The sequence below is a fragment of the Chelonia mydas genome, chromosome 4 (genome assembly GCF_015237465.2).
Source record: "Chelonia mydas isolate rCheMyd1 chromosome 4, rCheMyd1.pri.v2, whole genome shotgun sequence".
Lineage (NCBI taxonomy): Eukaryota > Metazoa > Chordata > Testudines > Cheloniidae > Chelonia > Chelonia mydas.
In genome coordinates this window covers 24,109,510-24,126,902 of record NC_057852.1, presented here as the reverse complement: position 1 = coordinate 24,126,902, position 17,393 = coordinate 24,109,510, and the positions used below count along the sequence as shown (strand labels likewise).

Sequence of the window (17,393 nt, the reverse complement as noted above, 5' to 3'; positions counted from 1 at the left end):
GATTTAATAGGTAGAGCTCAGCCTCATTAGCCCCTTATGTAGTTCAATCTCCAGTGCTTTAAGTCTTTAAAATTACCAAAAATAAAAGGTAGTTAAAATTTATAAATAAGGAGAATAAGCAACAGTGGAGGTAGCCTGGGAGATTAATGGACAAATCCAGTTCCCTCATGCGAGATCCCTCTGCAGTACAACTGGTACAGGTTTTTAGCACCCAGCCATGACAACTGGAGTCTTTTCACCTCACCAGCTTACCAGAGAGAATATACTGAAAATCCATAACTCTTGGGGCCTAAACATACACTTCAGAGACAAAGTCTTTTTGCTCTCCATTCAGTCCCCAAACCTCCTGCCCAAAAAAAATACAGCAACACGGTAGCATGATAAGAATTGCCTGCAAGAGATGATAACTTACTCTCAGAGTAAAAAACAAATTCTACTCTCTTTACCCTAGAAACAAGTCTGCTTATTGGAGTAGAAGTTAATTCTACACATTGCCTTTCACACACAGGGTAAGCCAAATATGGTCCAGTAACAGTAGACTTTCCTGAGCCAAGCATGAGACCGAGCCCAGAATTCTTTCTTTCTAGTCTGGCTCCACAACTGTCTGGTCCTTAAGTGGCTGCAAAAATGACTAGATTTTCAGAGTGAAAAACTGGGACACTAGTCAGGGGCTGTTGTGGGGTCAGTTTAAGTGGAGGTCAAGGTTTTAGCAGCACAGAAAGGAGAAAAGGATTCCCACTCCTCAGTTAAGCAACCAGTTCCCTTTTCACCACTTTCATACCTTTCATTCTTATATTTAGTATTTGAACTACAGTGACACAAAGGAGCCCTACCTGATCGTGCCAGTCACTGAACAGACAGAGAACAAAGGTTGTCCATGCTCTAAAGAACAATGGAAACAAAAAGAGTTCCAACAAAAGGCATAGTATTTTCTTCATTGCAGAGCTGTAGAAAACTGGTAATTTTCCATGAAAAATTTTTAAGTCAACAATTTGTTTCATAATAAAATTCATTAACGTTTTAAAATGTTAAATGATTCTAAATGAAAAGATTGCTTAGCTTTGATTTCACTAGAACCCAAACCAAAACAGCACTCAGTTTTCAGTGTTCATAAACATTTGTGTTTATTCTTCGCCTCTCCTCTGGAGGTGGGGGAGAGCCAAAAAACCCACACGTGTTTGATACATTGTTCCTTTCAATTCTAATCAAATCGAAATTTTCCATTTCACGATGAAGTTTTCCCACTTATATAAATACTGCAAAATTTAGCCTTCCATCAAAACCTTTGACAAAAAAAAATTGTTTCTCTGTACTTCTCTGGGACTTCTATGAATTTTTCTACATTAGAATGTTGACAGCTATATACAGTAATGTTTATTAGTGGATCTTTCCTACAACTTGTGTTGAGAACAGCTTATTTAGAGCAATTGAACTGTTTCAACACTGTTACACAAAGTATTCCAGCCATCACATCCCAGTAGTTCTGTAGATTTCTCTAGAATGGTGTCAAGAAGTGTAAACAGGGCCAAACTGTATCAGCCAAACAATTCTGAACCCTAACAGAATGAACACCGAGGGAAGGGGGGTGGGTGTTAGGTGTTGACAACCACTTTCAACAGGAGATTATTTTCCAACCATAGATGGACCCTATATGTGAAGGAAGGCTAGCTGAAGGTCTTGTGTGGTATACAAAGCACATTGTTCTCCTCAACATGAAGCTTTCCTAGGTGTCAGTATATGACAGGTCTTCTGAGGATTGGTCTCTGGGTAATGTCTAATGTGGGTATTGGCTCTCCTCATTGTCAGCCGTTAAATTGCAATAAAGCTCTCTAATGTTATTGTGCCATGTTAACTATTGCTGCATTTGTCACAGAGCTGTTATGGGACTATAATAGAAGGAGAGGTGCTACATTTAACTGTGAATGGGAGGTTGCGTCTTGCTCAACTGTGGGCCAGATTCTCAACTGGTGTAAGTGGGCATAGCTCCATTGACTAAGATGGAATTATGCCCATTTATATCAGTGAGATTTTGGTTCTATGTCTCTGTTCAGCTGTGGGCCATGCAACAAAACAGCGTGGGAACCCTTGAACTAGAATATTACCGGTCATTTAGAGCCAGACTTGCTTCTCTCCAAAACTTGTCTGCTCTTTCCAGGAATTGAGGTTGTTTAAATAATATTCTCATGTGCAGATGGTAGTAGTATTTTGTCACGGCACCATTCAATCTAAGTTAGTACTTTGGAATTTTAATATAAAACAGCAGAGAGCCAAGGCATACTCCTCAAACGCCCTCCATAAATGAGAGCTATTTAAAAAAAAAAAAAAATCTACATTCAAATTGGCTACCGCTCACTGTTATTTCACAATTGTCAACAAAGACTATAAAAACAACAGTAGTAAAAACTGTGTTGATATAAAAGACCTTACAATTCAAACTGTTAAGATAGCATTTGAGTAACACATTGCAAGTGACCCCAATTCTCTCGAAAAATTCACTTGGCAACCATTAGTGCTGGAGCTGCCTTCAGAACAAACATGGGTAGCTTCTAAGGTTATGACTACACTGCAGCTTATGTCAGAATAACTTAGGTCGCTCAGGGGTGTGAATAAGTTACCCCCAATCAACTTAAGATGCACTGACATAAGCCCGATGTCTGCAAGAGAGCTTCTCCCACCGACATACCTCCACAAAAGGCAGAAGCTGGTTTTATTGGGTCTATGAGAGTGCTCTCTCCTGTCGGCAGAGAGAGTCTTCACCAGCTGCCCTACATGTAGACATGCCCTAAATAGCACGTATTTTTCTCTTCATTGCAGACACTTGGGAGAGAGAAACCGAATGCTAGTTCCAAAGGTCAAATTAGGCGAAGTAAAGGGGTGGGAGGGAATTTTATGAAGTTCAAAGCCGTATGTATGGACATTTTTAATATTTTATTCTTTATTTCAAGATACTGGTACAAAATGCTCCCAGCAGGTCATTCCTGTGAATTGAGTTTCTTTCCCTTCATATTTTGGATAGGAGAATATAAACCTCTTTTCCTAAAACTGTTGTACTCTTCATTTGACTCAAACAGCCAATTAATTCTAGCCTCAGGGTTCCCCTTCCTCTTTACACATTTCCATGTGAGATCTTTATGTTGAAATGTTCCCGATTAATACTAAGTTGTTTAAGATAAGGGTGCAATAAATCCAACTTAGTTTTCAGGTTCAAGCCTCTACATCAGGTACAGAAAGTTTAATAGAGGATCACTCGATGAGACTTTGAATGGTAAAACCAAACTTTATTTAAAAGAAAAATGAGTTATGCAAACAAGCATGCAACCACAACTTAGATAATACTACAATTATACTTACACTTAAAAGGTGAAATATTGTTTGGATGGGTGATCAGTCCACTGACAGTAAGTACAGCTTTATGATCCTCGAACCTAACTGGAGCCTTTTGATGTTAATATGAGCTCTCCTGCAATTCAGCAATACTACTCCTTTATAGGCTCTTTAAGTTACATATTGTTTAACTTAACATTTGCATCAACGTCCTTCCCATACTATCAATATAGATAGCGTTTTAATAAAAGGTTCCAGAATTCTCAAAACACTTATTAAAAACCTTGCTTGAACCAGTTATATCCAAAATGTAGCAGCAACATAACCCTGAGTCGTGTCCTTGCTAATTTTGAATTTCCCATCTTGCTGTCTCTAAATTTCTCCCCTTAGCAACTATAATTTCCCATACACCTTTACAGATAGGCAATTTAGGCCCCAAACCTAACTTCTGCTTATTTCTTAATCTAATCCATCCTATAGGCTACAGAGAGGGGTACTTATGCCAAGCATAGAGGAGTAAGTGCATCTATGGAAAGGGTGGAGAAAAAGAAATACTTTCCCCCAGGTTGGTTATATGCTGCATAATGAATCTATGGCCACAAGCAATCACAGGGCCAAAAAGAGTTCACTGAGACTCCAAAAAGGATTAAGTATGGACAAAGTTTCCAGCCACACGTGCTAGATTAAAAAAAGTTATTAGTGGAATGGAAGTCTGAGTCAAAGTTTGGATCTCAGTTCAAATTCAAAGATTTCTCAAGTTTGGTGGCAGAGAGGTTTCAAATGTAGAGAGCCAGTTTGGACACACATCTAGTTACATGCTACATTCAGCCTCAAATTTTGAGGCATAGACTGATCACGCCTGCAGTGATCAAGAAGGAATTTTCAGAACATCTCCAACTGTAGACTATGGATCACATATAGAGAGTTGGCTAATTACATGGGGTGCCTTCTCCTTATTTCAAGCAGCTCAACTCCAGTAAAGTATGTAATATCCATTTCCATGGAAGCAATTGCTGTGGTTGCCACATGGTTGTTCTGCTTCTGGTATGCCACATGGTTGTTATGCATGGGAGGTGGCCTTGTGGTCAAATTCTTATCCTGTTCACAATCTCCGGATCAAAATCTAGTCGAGAGTACTTGAGAACCTCCAAACACACCACACAACTATGAAGTTACATTATGGGGTCACCATTTTCCTAAGTCATCAGATACAAACTTTTGCTGGAGGCAGGTCATCTGACTAGCTGGACGAAACATGAGAAGCCCCAAGACTACATTGCAGGGACTGATATGCAGACATTGCTTCTCATGATTCTACTGTCTAGAAAATTTTACAGCCTTAGAAGAGATCAAAATATCCTCAACAGCATTTTGCTTTTTGAATGTATTTAAATTGATGTTAGCAATGAGGATAGTTTTTTTCAGTACTGACAGCTCTGGAGAAAGAAGTCTTATCAGAGGGAAGGAAAAAAAAAGAAAAGAAAGAGGGGAAGTGGCATTGCAAGATTCCCCACAGTGCCCCATGCCAGTGCACATCCTAATGTAAACCTAGTTTGGAGCATGTTACATGAAGTGTAATTTAATCTCCATCCCTATTCATATCTTCCTATCAAGGCAAAGGTGCCAATCAATGCCAATTTTTGTGGGAGTGATATGGACACTTGTCTTCTAGGAAGCTGATTAAGACCAATCAACAGCCATTAGAAGACAGAAGCTGGGTTCTGGTAAGTGACTTAACATTGAAATGCACTGTATTCCACAACCTGGACATATCCCACCCCCCTTCACCCGCTAGGAATGGGCCGGGGCGGGGGAATATATTAAATAATGAACTTTCTGGTGCTACCACACTTCTTAAAGCAAATGAACCATGTTTATGTGAGACCAGGAATCTTCCTTATCTCACCAAATCTCACATTCACCTTATACACTTCACAGACCTGTGGGCACCATTAGAAGAGGACATCTATCAACTTTTGTATTTGCCACTCTCTCCTTTAAAACTTTGTAAAATAAAGTGTACTGTCAACAATTTTGTTTTAATAAGAATGAACAAAAAGACTTCATTCGAAAAGAGAGGGTGGCAGGGAAGGAGAGGGAGGTCCTTTCCCTGCAGAGCTTAGGTTTACGGAGATTGGCAGCATTTCTTATTCCAAGTATATGGAATGCTGTCAATACTGCATAACAGATAAATACTATGGTGCAGTAAATGTCAATTTTTAATGGTGCTCACTACAGGCCTGATGCAAAGCCCATGGAATTCAATTAACATCTCCCCATTGACCTCAATGGGCTTTGGATCAGGTGCTATAGAGTGTTACATTTTGACATCTGTGTCCTTATTGGGTTTGCCGGGCACCAGCAATGGTACAGCTTGTCCTTGTCAGCCTTAAGAATTCTCACATTATATACCTTCCATCACTTTATTGTTCTTGTTTTGTCAGACATCAACAGGTACGATGAGACTCAGGCAGTAATGTGACACCCAAGCTATAAGTTAGAGGCAAGACTTTCTGCAACAAACAATAACACTTTCAACATTTATCCAGGCAGCCCATGGTCTAGTCTGGGTTAGAATGCAAGTGTAATGAAACTGGCATCTCTCAGTACATGTAAGTAAAGTGGCTGATATTTTCAAATACACCTAAGTGACTTAGGAGCCTACGCCCAGTTGAATGTCAATGGGACTTGAGCTCCTAATTGACTTCACTGGTTTTATTTTATTTTTTTTTTAAACACATCAGCACCACCAATAGGCACCAAGCATGTAGGCAGACAGAAGAATGTATATGGAGGGCATCAAGTAAATTGGACTTCAAAGGTATTTTATTCCGTATTGCACACATCTCTACCTATGGGAAAGATAGGCCATGTCCTCTATAGCTTAACTTAAAAATAATAAAATAAGACATGACTTCTCTAGCACTTTTCATCTCAAAGCACTGAACAAAAGTGGGTAAGCATTACCCTCATTTAATACAGTAAACTGATGCACAGAGATTACAGGACTAGGACTGAGGTCTACTAACTCCCTATCCAGTTCTCTATCCATAGCAATGTGCTGCTTCCCATCAAAGCAAAGTGAAAAATATTACTGTTCACAGCATCATGGTGCAGATTAACCTGAACCAATTAAAAAAAAAGACATGACAATGAAATCTTTACCTCCATTTGAGTCTGCATGGAAGATTTGGTGGGGGGTGCACAGGGTAGCAGGAAAAAAGAGATTCTGCAAAACCACCAATTATTATTTGGTACATTGAGTATTATTAGCCTGAGCAATCTAACTTATTAAAAACAGTTAACGATTTAAAAGTAATGAATAAAAAAAAAGTTTGAATTCTTTAAATCTGCATGAAAGAGTCCAAGAGGAATTATCTAATGATTTTCACTGCATATTTTATAAGATGCATGATATTTTATTCATTGGTAAACGCAAATACAACAATTAGGAATAATTAGCATTTTTGCACAGAGTGTTATCTAATAGGTTAAAATATACATACAATTCTTAATTTAAAATTCTGTGCCTTTGCAAGTTTCCCCCTCTGATTTAGATCTATTCCACTTAACGCAAGTGCCGCAGAATTCCTGTATGAAGGGAAACGTGCAGCGTACTGGGGGCTTTTAACTTTGATATCTTATTTCTTCTCCTCCCTTCATTTTTCACTCATCTTCCTTTTCAATTTCCTCTTGAGCATGCCTTGTCGGATAAATCTAGAATAAACTTTCAGGAAACTTCTGTATTTCATCTTCTTCCACCATATTTCCCTGTCATTCCAAAACTATTGTGTGCAATGAAAGCGACTTAAAAGCTAAACTTTCTCCTGCAAATCTTATTGCAATCAGTTTACAATTGCCTAAAATGACAGTATTTACTTTTATACAGCAAGACTTTGGTATAGTTTTAATACTATACATACGCACTGTAGTTACTAGGTTATCTTTGCTTATACTGAGGAAGTGTTATCTTTTTTCAATGCTCACCACTCCTCCTACAATTCACACTGTACTTTCTACATCATGCCAACTTCTGTTCCAAAGCAAGTTGAAGGCTCAAAAACAACCACCACCACTTCCCCCCGTTTCAGCATCACAAAATGACACAACATTGCCACAGTTCTGAGTCCCACCTCTTACCAGAATTCATATTCATCACCTGAATGCTTCTCCATGTCATTATCAGCCTAAAATGCTATTCTGGGTCATCTGGCATTTAAATAGAAAAGTAATAACTGTCCAAGTCATAGGCACTATTACTAATTGTGGTCTTTTCTGAACCATGCCAATCTCCCCCTTTCTCTTTCTCCTCCTCCACAACTACTAGTCTAGAGTAACCAGATGTATTAAGTAAAAACTGAGACATACTGAGAGAATATCACAGGGTAGAGTTTTGGTGATATGTATGCAAGGGAGCATTTTGACAGCTGAAAAACAGGGGATGAGAACAGAGGCCATTTCCTCTCTCTCTCTTCATTTAAGTTATCACCCTCTCCCTTGTCAGATTAAAAATCATTTCCCCTTTACAGTAACAGGCAGGATGGGAGATAACTATTTCTTTATCTGCACCCTCTAGGTTAATCTACTCTAGGGTGCTGAAAACTGGTCAACAATTCTCATAATTCATGGATTACTTCAGTCCTACCTCAGCTGGTGTTGACAATGGCATGGCCGCTAGCATAATGTAATTGTTTCAACGCTTGTCAGAAATGACTTGCTAAACTTTCCACGTTCCACCTGGTCCCTGCCGTGCTTTCTGCAACACTGGTCAGTAACAGCTTGAACCACTCTACGTTAGCAGCCAAGTCATATGCAGCGTTAGCGAAGACTATCAAGAGCCATTTTTTAGTAACCGTGGCCTGCAAAGGATTGCTTTCCTAGCTGTTGATGGACTTTATATGGGGGGTGGAGATAGCTTGAGGACCAAGATGCAACACAATAGGGAGATCAGGATGTCAACATGCAAGAATCCGATAGGAGGATATTCCTTGAAGTGCATGTGGACTTTGGAAGCATCCTGCCAGTTTCACTAGCTCAGATGACCATCAGCTTCTTCTACTGTCCAAAACTTCAACGGGTTTAAAAAAAAAATGACATCCTACGTTTTCAAGGGCACAAGGTAACTAACTTTATTGAACTCTTGCATTACATGGCCTGATGGCATTTGGCATATTAACACTTTCCATATATCAATACTAGTTAATCTGTAGCTCTTATTAGCATGATGTAAATTAATTTTCTGGTTTTAGACTGGTTTTACCAATAAAAAAAAATTGTTTCCATTTAACACAACAAGTCTATAGCCCAAACTCCATCGGGAATGTTTCAGACATTGCCTCTGCCCTCAATTTGCAACACCGAAAATATAACATTTCTGGTCTTTTCGTATTTAATATTTTAGGGTAAGTTGTGTTTTGGCAAATTTTATCATAAAACCAGAAACCATTATAACCCATAGCAAGGTAAATTTTGTCTGTCTTAAAACATATTATTTTGTCAATGCCACTGTTAAAAAAAAAATTAATTTGCTACAATAAGGTGAAACAACTGAACACAATGATCAACAGTACAAACAGCCAGAAAAGACTAACTAGTAAACACATTTTTAAAAGCTTCCCAATAAATTCTATAAGCTGTCACAGCAGATAATGTAAATTCAATCCTTTTTCTGGGGAGTAAACTAATAGCTTAAAAAAAGTCACCTCTTGCCAATACCACATGCTTTATGAGGTGAGGGAGGGGAAGAGAACCTTTGTTCATTAAGTTAAAGGAAACTTAGTTGGTATATTTACACAAGAACAGTCTCAGTCATAAGAGCTTTCCCCCTCCCCTCTCCTCCCGTCCCCCCCCCCCCACACACACACGGTATTTTCAGAGATAGTACTATGAGAATAAAGACTCTACATCTATAACTAGTCATTTGAAAGCACGCATACATAGTATCAACAATTGACATGTTAGACATTTGTTAAAAAGGCATTTGAAATAGGATGCTTGTTTGTTTAGCTGTATACAGTATGAAAACCCTGAAGCAATTTAAGCAGCCACTAAGACACTAAAAGCAGTCACTTAAGTCTTTTGAGTAAATCATACTCCATCAGCTATGGGCCTGATCCAAAGCCTACTGGAGTCAAAGTACAGACTCCTGTGATTTCAGTAGGCTTTGGATCAGGCCCTACGTTACTGGAAAGAAACACTTCAGAAAGCAGTGACACCTAATGGCAAATATGTCCTTAGAAGACGACAACAACAAGCCATAATCTATACCACAGAAGTTTTTCCCTTTTAGGAATAGTGTAATTAGCATTAGAAATACATTATAGGGACCCAAAAGGGCGCAACAGTGCTAAGCTCTTGGAAGAGAATTTCAACTATAATGCATATAAAGACATTAAATATGTAGTGTACAATATATTTAGGAGATTCACAGATATTATTAAAACATACTAGCTGCTAAACAAATGCTATGCTATGTACTTCATGACTTCATAGCATTGTTAAAAAGAGCTACCCTGGCAAATTATAGTGAATGTAGAACAGAAAACGGAAGACTTTTTTGATCTACTGAAATACTCGTTTTTTCATATCATCAGGTGCTTGTTTATTTCCTGTACCATAGAAAACATTTTCACAAATATGAAATACTTTTGGGACTACAATATTAATGAGTTATTAATGTACAATACATCATTATCAAGGGCTGTATTAATCACAAGATCAGTCACGGTATCTATTTAACTGTTACTACATAGGTGCAGAAACATAGGCATAGAAAGCAATAAAAAGTAAAGGTTTGTATGCAAAATGCTAGGGCTTATGTTGATATACTGTATCAGTGAGAAATGTCTAAGCTTATTATGAAGTATATAAAACAAGTTCTATACTAAGGAGATTTACACAAAACTTTACTTACAGAGCTAAAGGCACACCCATCAAGGGGGCTGATCAGATTCTTATACTGGCACAGATCTCCATAGTATACAAGTTCCTTGTGGTGCTACCACACAGACTTTTTATTAAGCAAATCCTGAGATGCGGCTGTGTAAACTTCCATACTAGTTTTTTCACTTTTCCCACATAATTTTTTTTGGGGGGGTAAGGAGGAGGGTTTGAGGGGGGTATTTGAAGGATGTCATAAGATCTTAACAGAAAAAACATGCCTCCACTGAATATACAAGTTGTCCCTCTATTGTTAAAAATTTATATTGCATTCGTGTCTACATGCCTCAACAAGGTTGGGACCCCACTGTGCACTTGACTAACATATAACACATGACTGTCCCTGCTGCAAAGAGCTTGCAGTCTAAAAGCTTTGGTGCATTATTGTTTTTATAAAATTCTGTTATTTAAAAAAAAAAATGCAAGACACAAATTAGTGTTTTGAACTTTCCACTTGATATGGAAAAAGTTAGGAGCAGCATGCTATTGGATATTATTGGTATTATTGAGAGAGATACAATAATATAGTAACCTTGAGTTCATTTGCATACTTCAATCTTACTGGTTAACGTAGTGCTATAGTTGCACTGCACTATTCTTTAAAGTGATTGTAATGACATTTTACACCTGCGCTCTTGTACAATAAAGATTTTATTTGCTACCTGACCTAGAGGGCTTTGCTTCATCTGATTCAGGCATGTGTTTGTGTATTTATACATTATATAAACACATGTATATACAGAGATATTACTGTGCACATACACCAAGATAAAGGAGTGAGCACTTATTACAAAATATAAGACGCTTGGCAGAAGATATGAACCGTACACAAGTCTTGCAGAAGACTAGAAATGCCACCTAATCCCTGCTTAATTAAAGGCACCGTTCTAAACTCCTGTTGTATTTAGGGAGTAAAGAGTGTGGGACGACTGATGTATGAAGAAAATAGCAGGCAGCGTGGCTAATCTCAAAGACTTTGGAGCTTTCGAGCTACATAAATCAGAGCCACTTTTTGAATAGCCTCATAAAACACAGTATCATCGCCATTCTGCTCACGGCTTTCGAGTTCTTCCTACAGCATACAGATCATTAGGAACTTCTAAGCAATCAAGTAATGTGAGTCTGATGAAATTACTCAATCAATGCATAGGCTCAGAGAAGCAACATAACACAGAACTGCATAATTTTGACATGTCATATCCCCCTCTTTTTTATGTAGGGGTAAGGATAATTTCAGGAGAGGTGATCCATTTCAACATTTTCACAAGCATGCTTAATGCAGTCTTTCTGAACTGCCAACTCCTCTTTATAATACTTAGCCAGCAGAAACATTAACTATGGACAGCCCTATCAATATTCAGAGGAACATATTTTGGAAACTAGAGTGATTTTTCCCTGAAAATAATCGTACAATACAACTAGAATAATTAAAAAGGGTGTTAGTTTGGAAGAGAAAAATGAATCCGTATTCCATAATGCAAAAAACTCCCCACACCACCCCCAATTTATTAATCACAGCTTGCTAATTCTAGGTACCCATTTGTGTTGTGGTAGTCTGCTGAGCTGTCTGAGAGGATAGTTACACATTCAGAAATACAACCTTTTATGGTAAATATATCAAATACTCAACATGCAGTCAAGTGAGGCTATTAGCGCACTATAATGAGGAGTCTATACAATCATAAACTAATACATGTGCAAAGGGTTAGTGTTTTAGTTCTATTTCTTTTCAAGATTCACCCTCCTCCCCCAACCTCCCCTGTACATGGGCTCTCTATATTAGAAATATTTTCCACTTGAACACGTTAACATTGTAGAATTATGAAAGTAGCTTATTCTGCTCATTGTCTGAGGGCATCTGTATTACATCTCTGTGTTATTTTTACTCCAGAATGTAAACATTTCCTTCTCTTCTTTGGCTTTGAAAATCCCATCCACAAGTATTAGAATAATTTGTTGATTGATTCTCTCCCCCATCCTTTATTGTTATTTAAAATATTAAGACTAAAACACATGCCATCTCAAATTGACAATGGCTTTTCATTATTCTTGCTTAAATACATTATATGTAACTTAATATTACCTATACATGGAAAAAATCAAATTAGGGTTTCACAAAACCTAGCACAGAAAATTTAAGGGTCATTTTGGGTATTACTATGGTTTTCACCTCTGAGTTCTACAGGATTGCCTGTTTTAGTTGATGACCTATTAGACATTAAAGTATTGGTAATTACAGGTCATTTATTTTCAATTTTAAATTATAAACGATTTAGAGCTATGTGTAACCATTATAAATTTGCCAGTATCATGGCAACATAAAACAGTCTATAAAAAGAGCTAATCCCCTTGTCAAATGTACTAATTGTCTTTCGAGTCAAATTAATTGTGTGAGAAGCAACCACTTTGGTTCCCCCGCCCCCTCCACCCAGGGGATTTACTGTGTTGATGCATCTACCAACCAATGGCATTTTAAAGAAAGAGGGAAGCAGTAAATACTTGTGTTGTATATGCCAGATAAAATAAATAAGTTTAAACGATAACAAATAGAAAACAATTACCGGTGCAGAGAGAAGAAAGGAGATATTCTCTCTTTGGGTACTATACCAAACAGCTACAGTACATGCAACTTATCATTTAACAAAAAAGACTGGATAGAGTGCATTCACTTTTCCCTCATCAGCTAGATGATTGTTACACGGTAAAGATGTCACCGCAAACCCTAAGATGTTCTCAGTGAGTGATAAGCCCCTAAAAACAAAAGCACTAGGCTCAGGGACTAACAGTTTATAACTTGCAAAGAAATTAACAAGCCATTCTCTCTTTAAAAGGAGGGCATATTGCTCTGCCTCGGTAGAATACTGGAGGTTCCAGTCAAGGCTAGCTATTAGGCTTGACCCCTGTAAAGTTCTGTGCCCCTGGGAATTGATAGCCGCTGGGCGCCTGGCGATCTTAAATGAAGGGTTGGACAGCTGCCCCAACGCTGTGTCGCTTTTCAAGCGGTAAGTGCAAGGATGGAATGCTAAATTCGGATCTTAATTTTCACTGCTATACACACTGCTGCACAGACAGGCATGTTTACAAAGGCAACCTCAGAGAGCGGACGAGCGCCCTGGATCTAAGGGGCCTGGCACTGGAAGCCAAGAAGGGATCAGAGGCAGAGCACTAGCTGTATTTCCATACCCGTGAAAGGGCACCGAGGCTCCCGCACGGCACACACCTGAGAACAAGCTCCCGCCCCCGACCCCAGCAGGGCTTCTTATTTTATTGCCCGCCTTGCAGGCAGGCATCCACATTTGTATGCTCTTGTTCCGCCTGCCTGTTTGGCTTGCAGATCACTCAGCGATAGGCGGGTGAGAGATCTTCCCTCCAGCCAAACATCCTGCCCCCCGGGGAAGGCCGGGGAGTGCGAGCTGTCCCCTGGCGGGGAGGATACAATGCCCTTTAACCACAGGCACCTACGCCTCAGGGGCGTGCGCGCAGAGGAGAGGCTGGGAGGCTGTTCCCTGGCAGGCCGGGCTGTCACATGGAGGGGGACCCAGCTGTCTCTCGTCCCCTATGCCCCTCTCTCTGGAGAGAAATGTGGGTTACAGCTTGAGCTTGCTGCGGACAGCGCTGTGAATAATAATCACACACACACACAGCGCCTTCCTCCCTCCAGCTCTCGGACTCCCCGTGTGGCCATCATGCTGCCAATAGGTGGGGCCACAAGCAGCTCCTTAACCCCTTCCAGGGCAGCAGCAGCACCCTTAACCCCCCCCCCCCCCCCCCCCCATAACTCCGCCACAGCGCTGGCCGAGGGAACGCGCCCGACCCGCCTCGGCTGCCCTCTCCGTGAAAACCGGGCCGGGCCGGGCCTGGGGGGGGGGGGGGAGAGTTAGAATTACGCCCCGCCACGCACCCCCCCGCCCCCCCCCCAGGATCGGAGACGGAGCAGAGGGAGGTGCGTCTGGACCCCGCGTCCCCGTCTGTACAGGAGCTGGCTCCGAATCCTTCCCGGAGAGGGCTTCGGCGGCCCCGGCTTGCAGCTGCTGCTGCGCCTCCTGCAGCCGGGCTAGCAGCGGCGCCGCTCACACTGGAGGGAAGCAAGGGTGAGCGGTGGGGCTCAACGGAACCTCTTCCCTTTGCGCACACACTGAGAGAGCGAGCTGCTTTGCGAAACCCAGCAGCTCACGTTGCCAAACCACCTGTTCCGCCGAGGAGCCGCGGGGGTGGCTGGGGTTATTAGACTCCATCGGGGGGATACTTTGGGGTTCCCAGATAGGGCAAATTAGTGAGTCGCGGGGAAAGGAGTGTGGGGGGGGGGGGATCCGTGCTAAGGGCAAATACAAGGTGGGGGTGTGAACTCTCCCGCTACCCTCCTTTCCTCCACCCCCCCCCCGCGAAAACCTCCCCTCCAAGCCACTAGATACGAAACTCAAGGTTTAAACACACACATCATCCATCAAGAACCATTTATAAAGAGCAACTGTAAAGAAACAAACAAACAAAAAGGGTGGGGGGTAGGGGGGGAGAAGAAGAGCAAAGATCTTTATGGGAAGCAATGACAGGGAGGGTAAAAAAGGAGAGAAGGAAAGAAGATGGCAAGAAGGACGAGAGACTGCAAAGACAGCAAGAATGGGAGAGAGAAGGTTGCAAAGGAGAGCTCGAAAAAAGTAACCGGCAAATGCAGCAGCCCCCTTACCTATATGTATGATTGAATCTGCAGTCGCCGGTTCCCAGGTTCGAGTCCAACAGACGGCCACAACCAAAATGAGAGAGAAAACTTCCATGTCCTCCTGGGGCTTAAGGTTTTTGTTGTTGTCTTTAAAGAAAGAGCAGCAGATCTCTTTTTACAAGGAGGATAACGAAGGACAGCGCAGCAAGCCCAAGAGTTGGAGATGCCGGAACAGTGTTTAAATCCCGATTGCCTGTGTACAGCTGCTGAGGGGGGAGAGCCCAGGGTTTGGGGCGCCCCTCTCCTTTGCGAGAGCCCCGCGTTACTTCGGGGGGCTTCTGGGCATCACGACCACAGCTGCTGTTAGTTCGGGCAGCGAATCCATCCAGCCCGGTTGCTTCTCTGGGCAGCAGTCGCCTCTCTTCGTCAGACCATCTCCATCCTTCCGCAGGGTCCAGGGATCCGCTCAGTCCCGGCTCCTGCACAACAACTTCCAACCCACCACACACACACACACCGCGCGCGCACACACATACACACACACACAAAAAACCCTCTTGGCCCGGCAGCCCCAAACCCCGGGAGCCCGCAGCAAATAACTCGCCTTCAGTGAGGAAGGAGGAGGAGGAGGAGCGGGGAATCAAGTAAAGAGGAAATCCCGGTTCTAGAAGCCAGATTCCTGCAGGAAAAGCCCCCCCAGGCCAAAAAACAAAGTGAACTTCAAGGTAATGCAGATAGTAATGCAGAGATTTTCCCCCACCCCCTGCTTAAAAATTGCTTCCCACAACTGGTGGAGAAATCTGCAAATCAAGCCCAGCGTGCTGTGTCTGTCGCGCAAGGTAGTGGTTGGACAGGGCAGGAGACAGAGAAGCAGTGCCTGGAGCAAAGCAGAGGGAAGCCGCTGATGGTCCGCAGGATGCTTTAGAGCTCGCTTTGCTGCTGGGATGCAGAGAGAGCTGGCAGCTCCAGCACCAGCCAGCACGTTGCCTAGAAATGGATCACCTGGGAGGAGGAGAACGAGCGAGAAATAGTGTTATCAGCTAGAGAGAGGGAGAAAAAGCGAGGGGGGGGGGGCTCCCCTCTAATAACCACCTCCTCCCCCTATCTGCAATACAAGGGAGAAGCAAAATAGAGCTCTCATCTTCCTTGAAATCTTCAGCCGGGACCGAGTAGAAGACAGGCAGGAGCGCATGCAGCCTAAAAATGCACCAGGGGAGGGGGAAAGACCTTTTGTGAAGTGCAATGTTCAGCCTTTAAAAGAAAAAAAAAATCCACCCCATTTGTTTAACCTTGTAACTCCACCGCAGGTATCAAGTTCAGAGCTAGATGGACACGCCTGCTTTTCCAGTCTTTGACAACTGAGTCAGGGACATTGCTTGAAGGGGAGGGAGGGGAAAGAAAGAAAGAAAATCAGGGTCACCTGGTCGCAGAGGAATAATAATAATAAAAAAAGACCTAGAAAGCTATTTATATTATTTTAATTATCTACAATTTTGATTGAATACTCACAATTACTTTAAAAGTGAACTGCCCTCCCCCCACAGCAGGGCCAATGTAAAAGCCATGGGAAACTTGCACTTACATAGCACTTTTCATTCTCAAAGCATTGTAAAATTCTTAACTGTTTAATCCTCATCCACCCTTTGAGGTCAGTATGTATATTATCCCCATTTCACTGTTGGAAAACAATGGCACAGAGAGATTAAAACTTCTCCTGTGGGCATATTATTCCCCACAAGCCCACTTCAGGGTTTCTTGCACTTTCCTCTGAATCGTGCTTATTGGCTCCTGTGGACTAGATGGAGAATTGTTCTGATCCAAGAGGATAAATTTTATGTTCAGCATAAGCAATTTATAGTACACAATGAGGAACGTGTGTGTAAGCTTCACTCCCACGTACAGCATTGCTCTATGAACACCCCTTCTGTGTCATTTCTAGACCTCTCCTTAGCAGAGAGAGACTTTTATAACAGATTGATATTTTTGGCAGAAGCTAGCTGAAGATCACCAAATTTACTCCATGTGTGACCTGTTCAGTTCTCTAATAGAGAATAGTTACTACTTTAAATTATGAGCTCACCTTCCCTGCACCCCTATAGGCTTACTTATAGAAAGTAATCAAGGATTTAGCACAGGAAATAAAAATAAGTTCTTGACAAAAAAATCAAAGCGTTAGTGCATCTGCTAAGGAGTGAGATCATTTAAAATATGCAAGCAACTGTAGCTTTGCTTAGATCCATATTTCCACAGATGGTGATGTTCAGAAGATTTAGGGCAGATCCAGAGTGTATTGAAGTCAATGGCATTTGTTCCATCGACTTAAATGGCTTTGAACAGGGTCCTTAGAGTATGGCAATCATAAGTCAGTTGAAATTTTGAGATTCAAATGCAAGTAGAAAGTATGGAACTGAAAGAGGAAGAAGTTACTCCTCAAGAGTGAGCAAACTATCTCACAGAATACCATTTGTATGTT

General features: G+C 41.4%; 1 protein-coding gene across 1 annotated transcript in view; it reads right to left on the bottom strand.

The window, feature by feature from the left end:
• GRID2 (glutamate ionotropic receptor delta type subunit 2) overlaps positions 1-16,264 on the bottom strand; it is a 1,000,276-nt gene extending 984,012 nt beyond the window's left edge. The window contains exon 1 of the mRNA XM_037896872.2: positions 14,948-16,264. Coding sequence (XP_037752800.1) covers positions 14,948-15,035 — 88 coding nt within the window. The 5' untranslated portion in view covers positions 15,036-16,264. The remainder of the gene's footprint in view (positions 1-14,947) is intronic.
• Between the last annotated feature and the right edge of the window lie 1,129 nt (positions 16,265-17,393).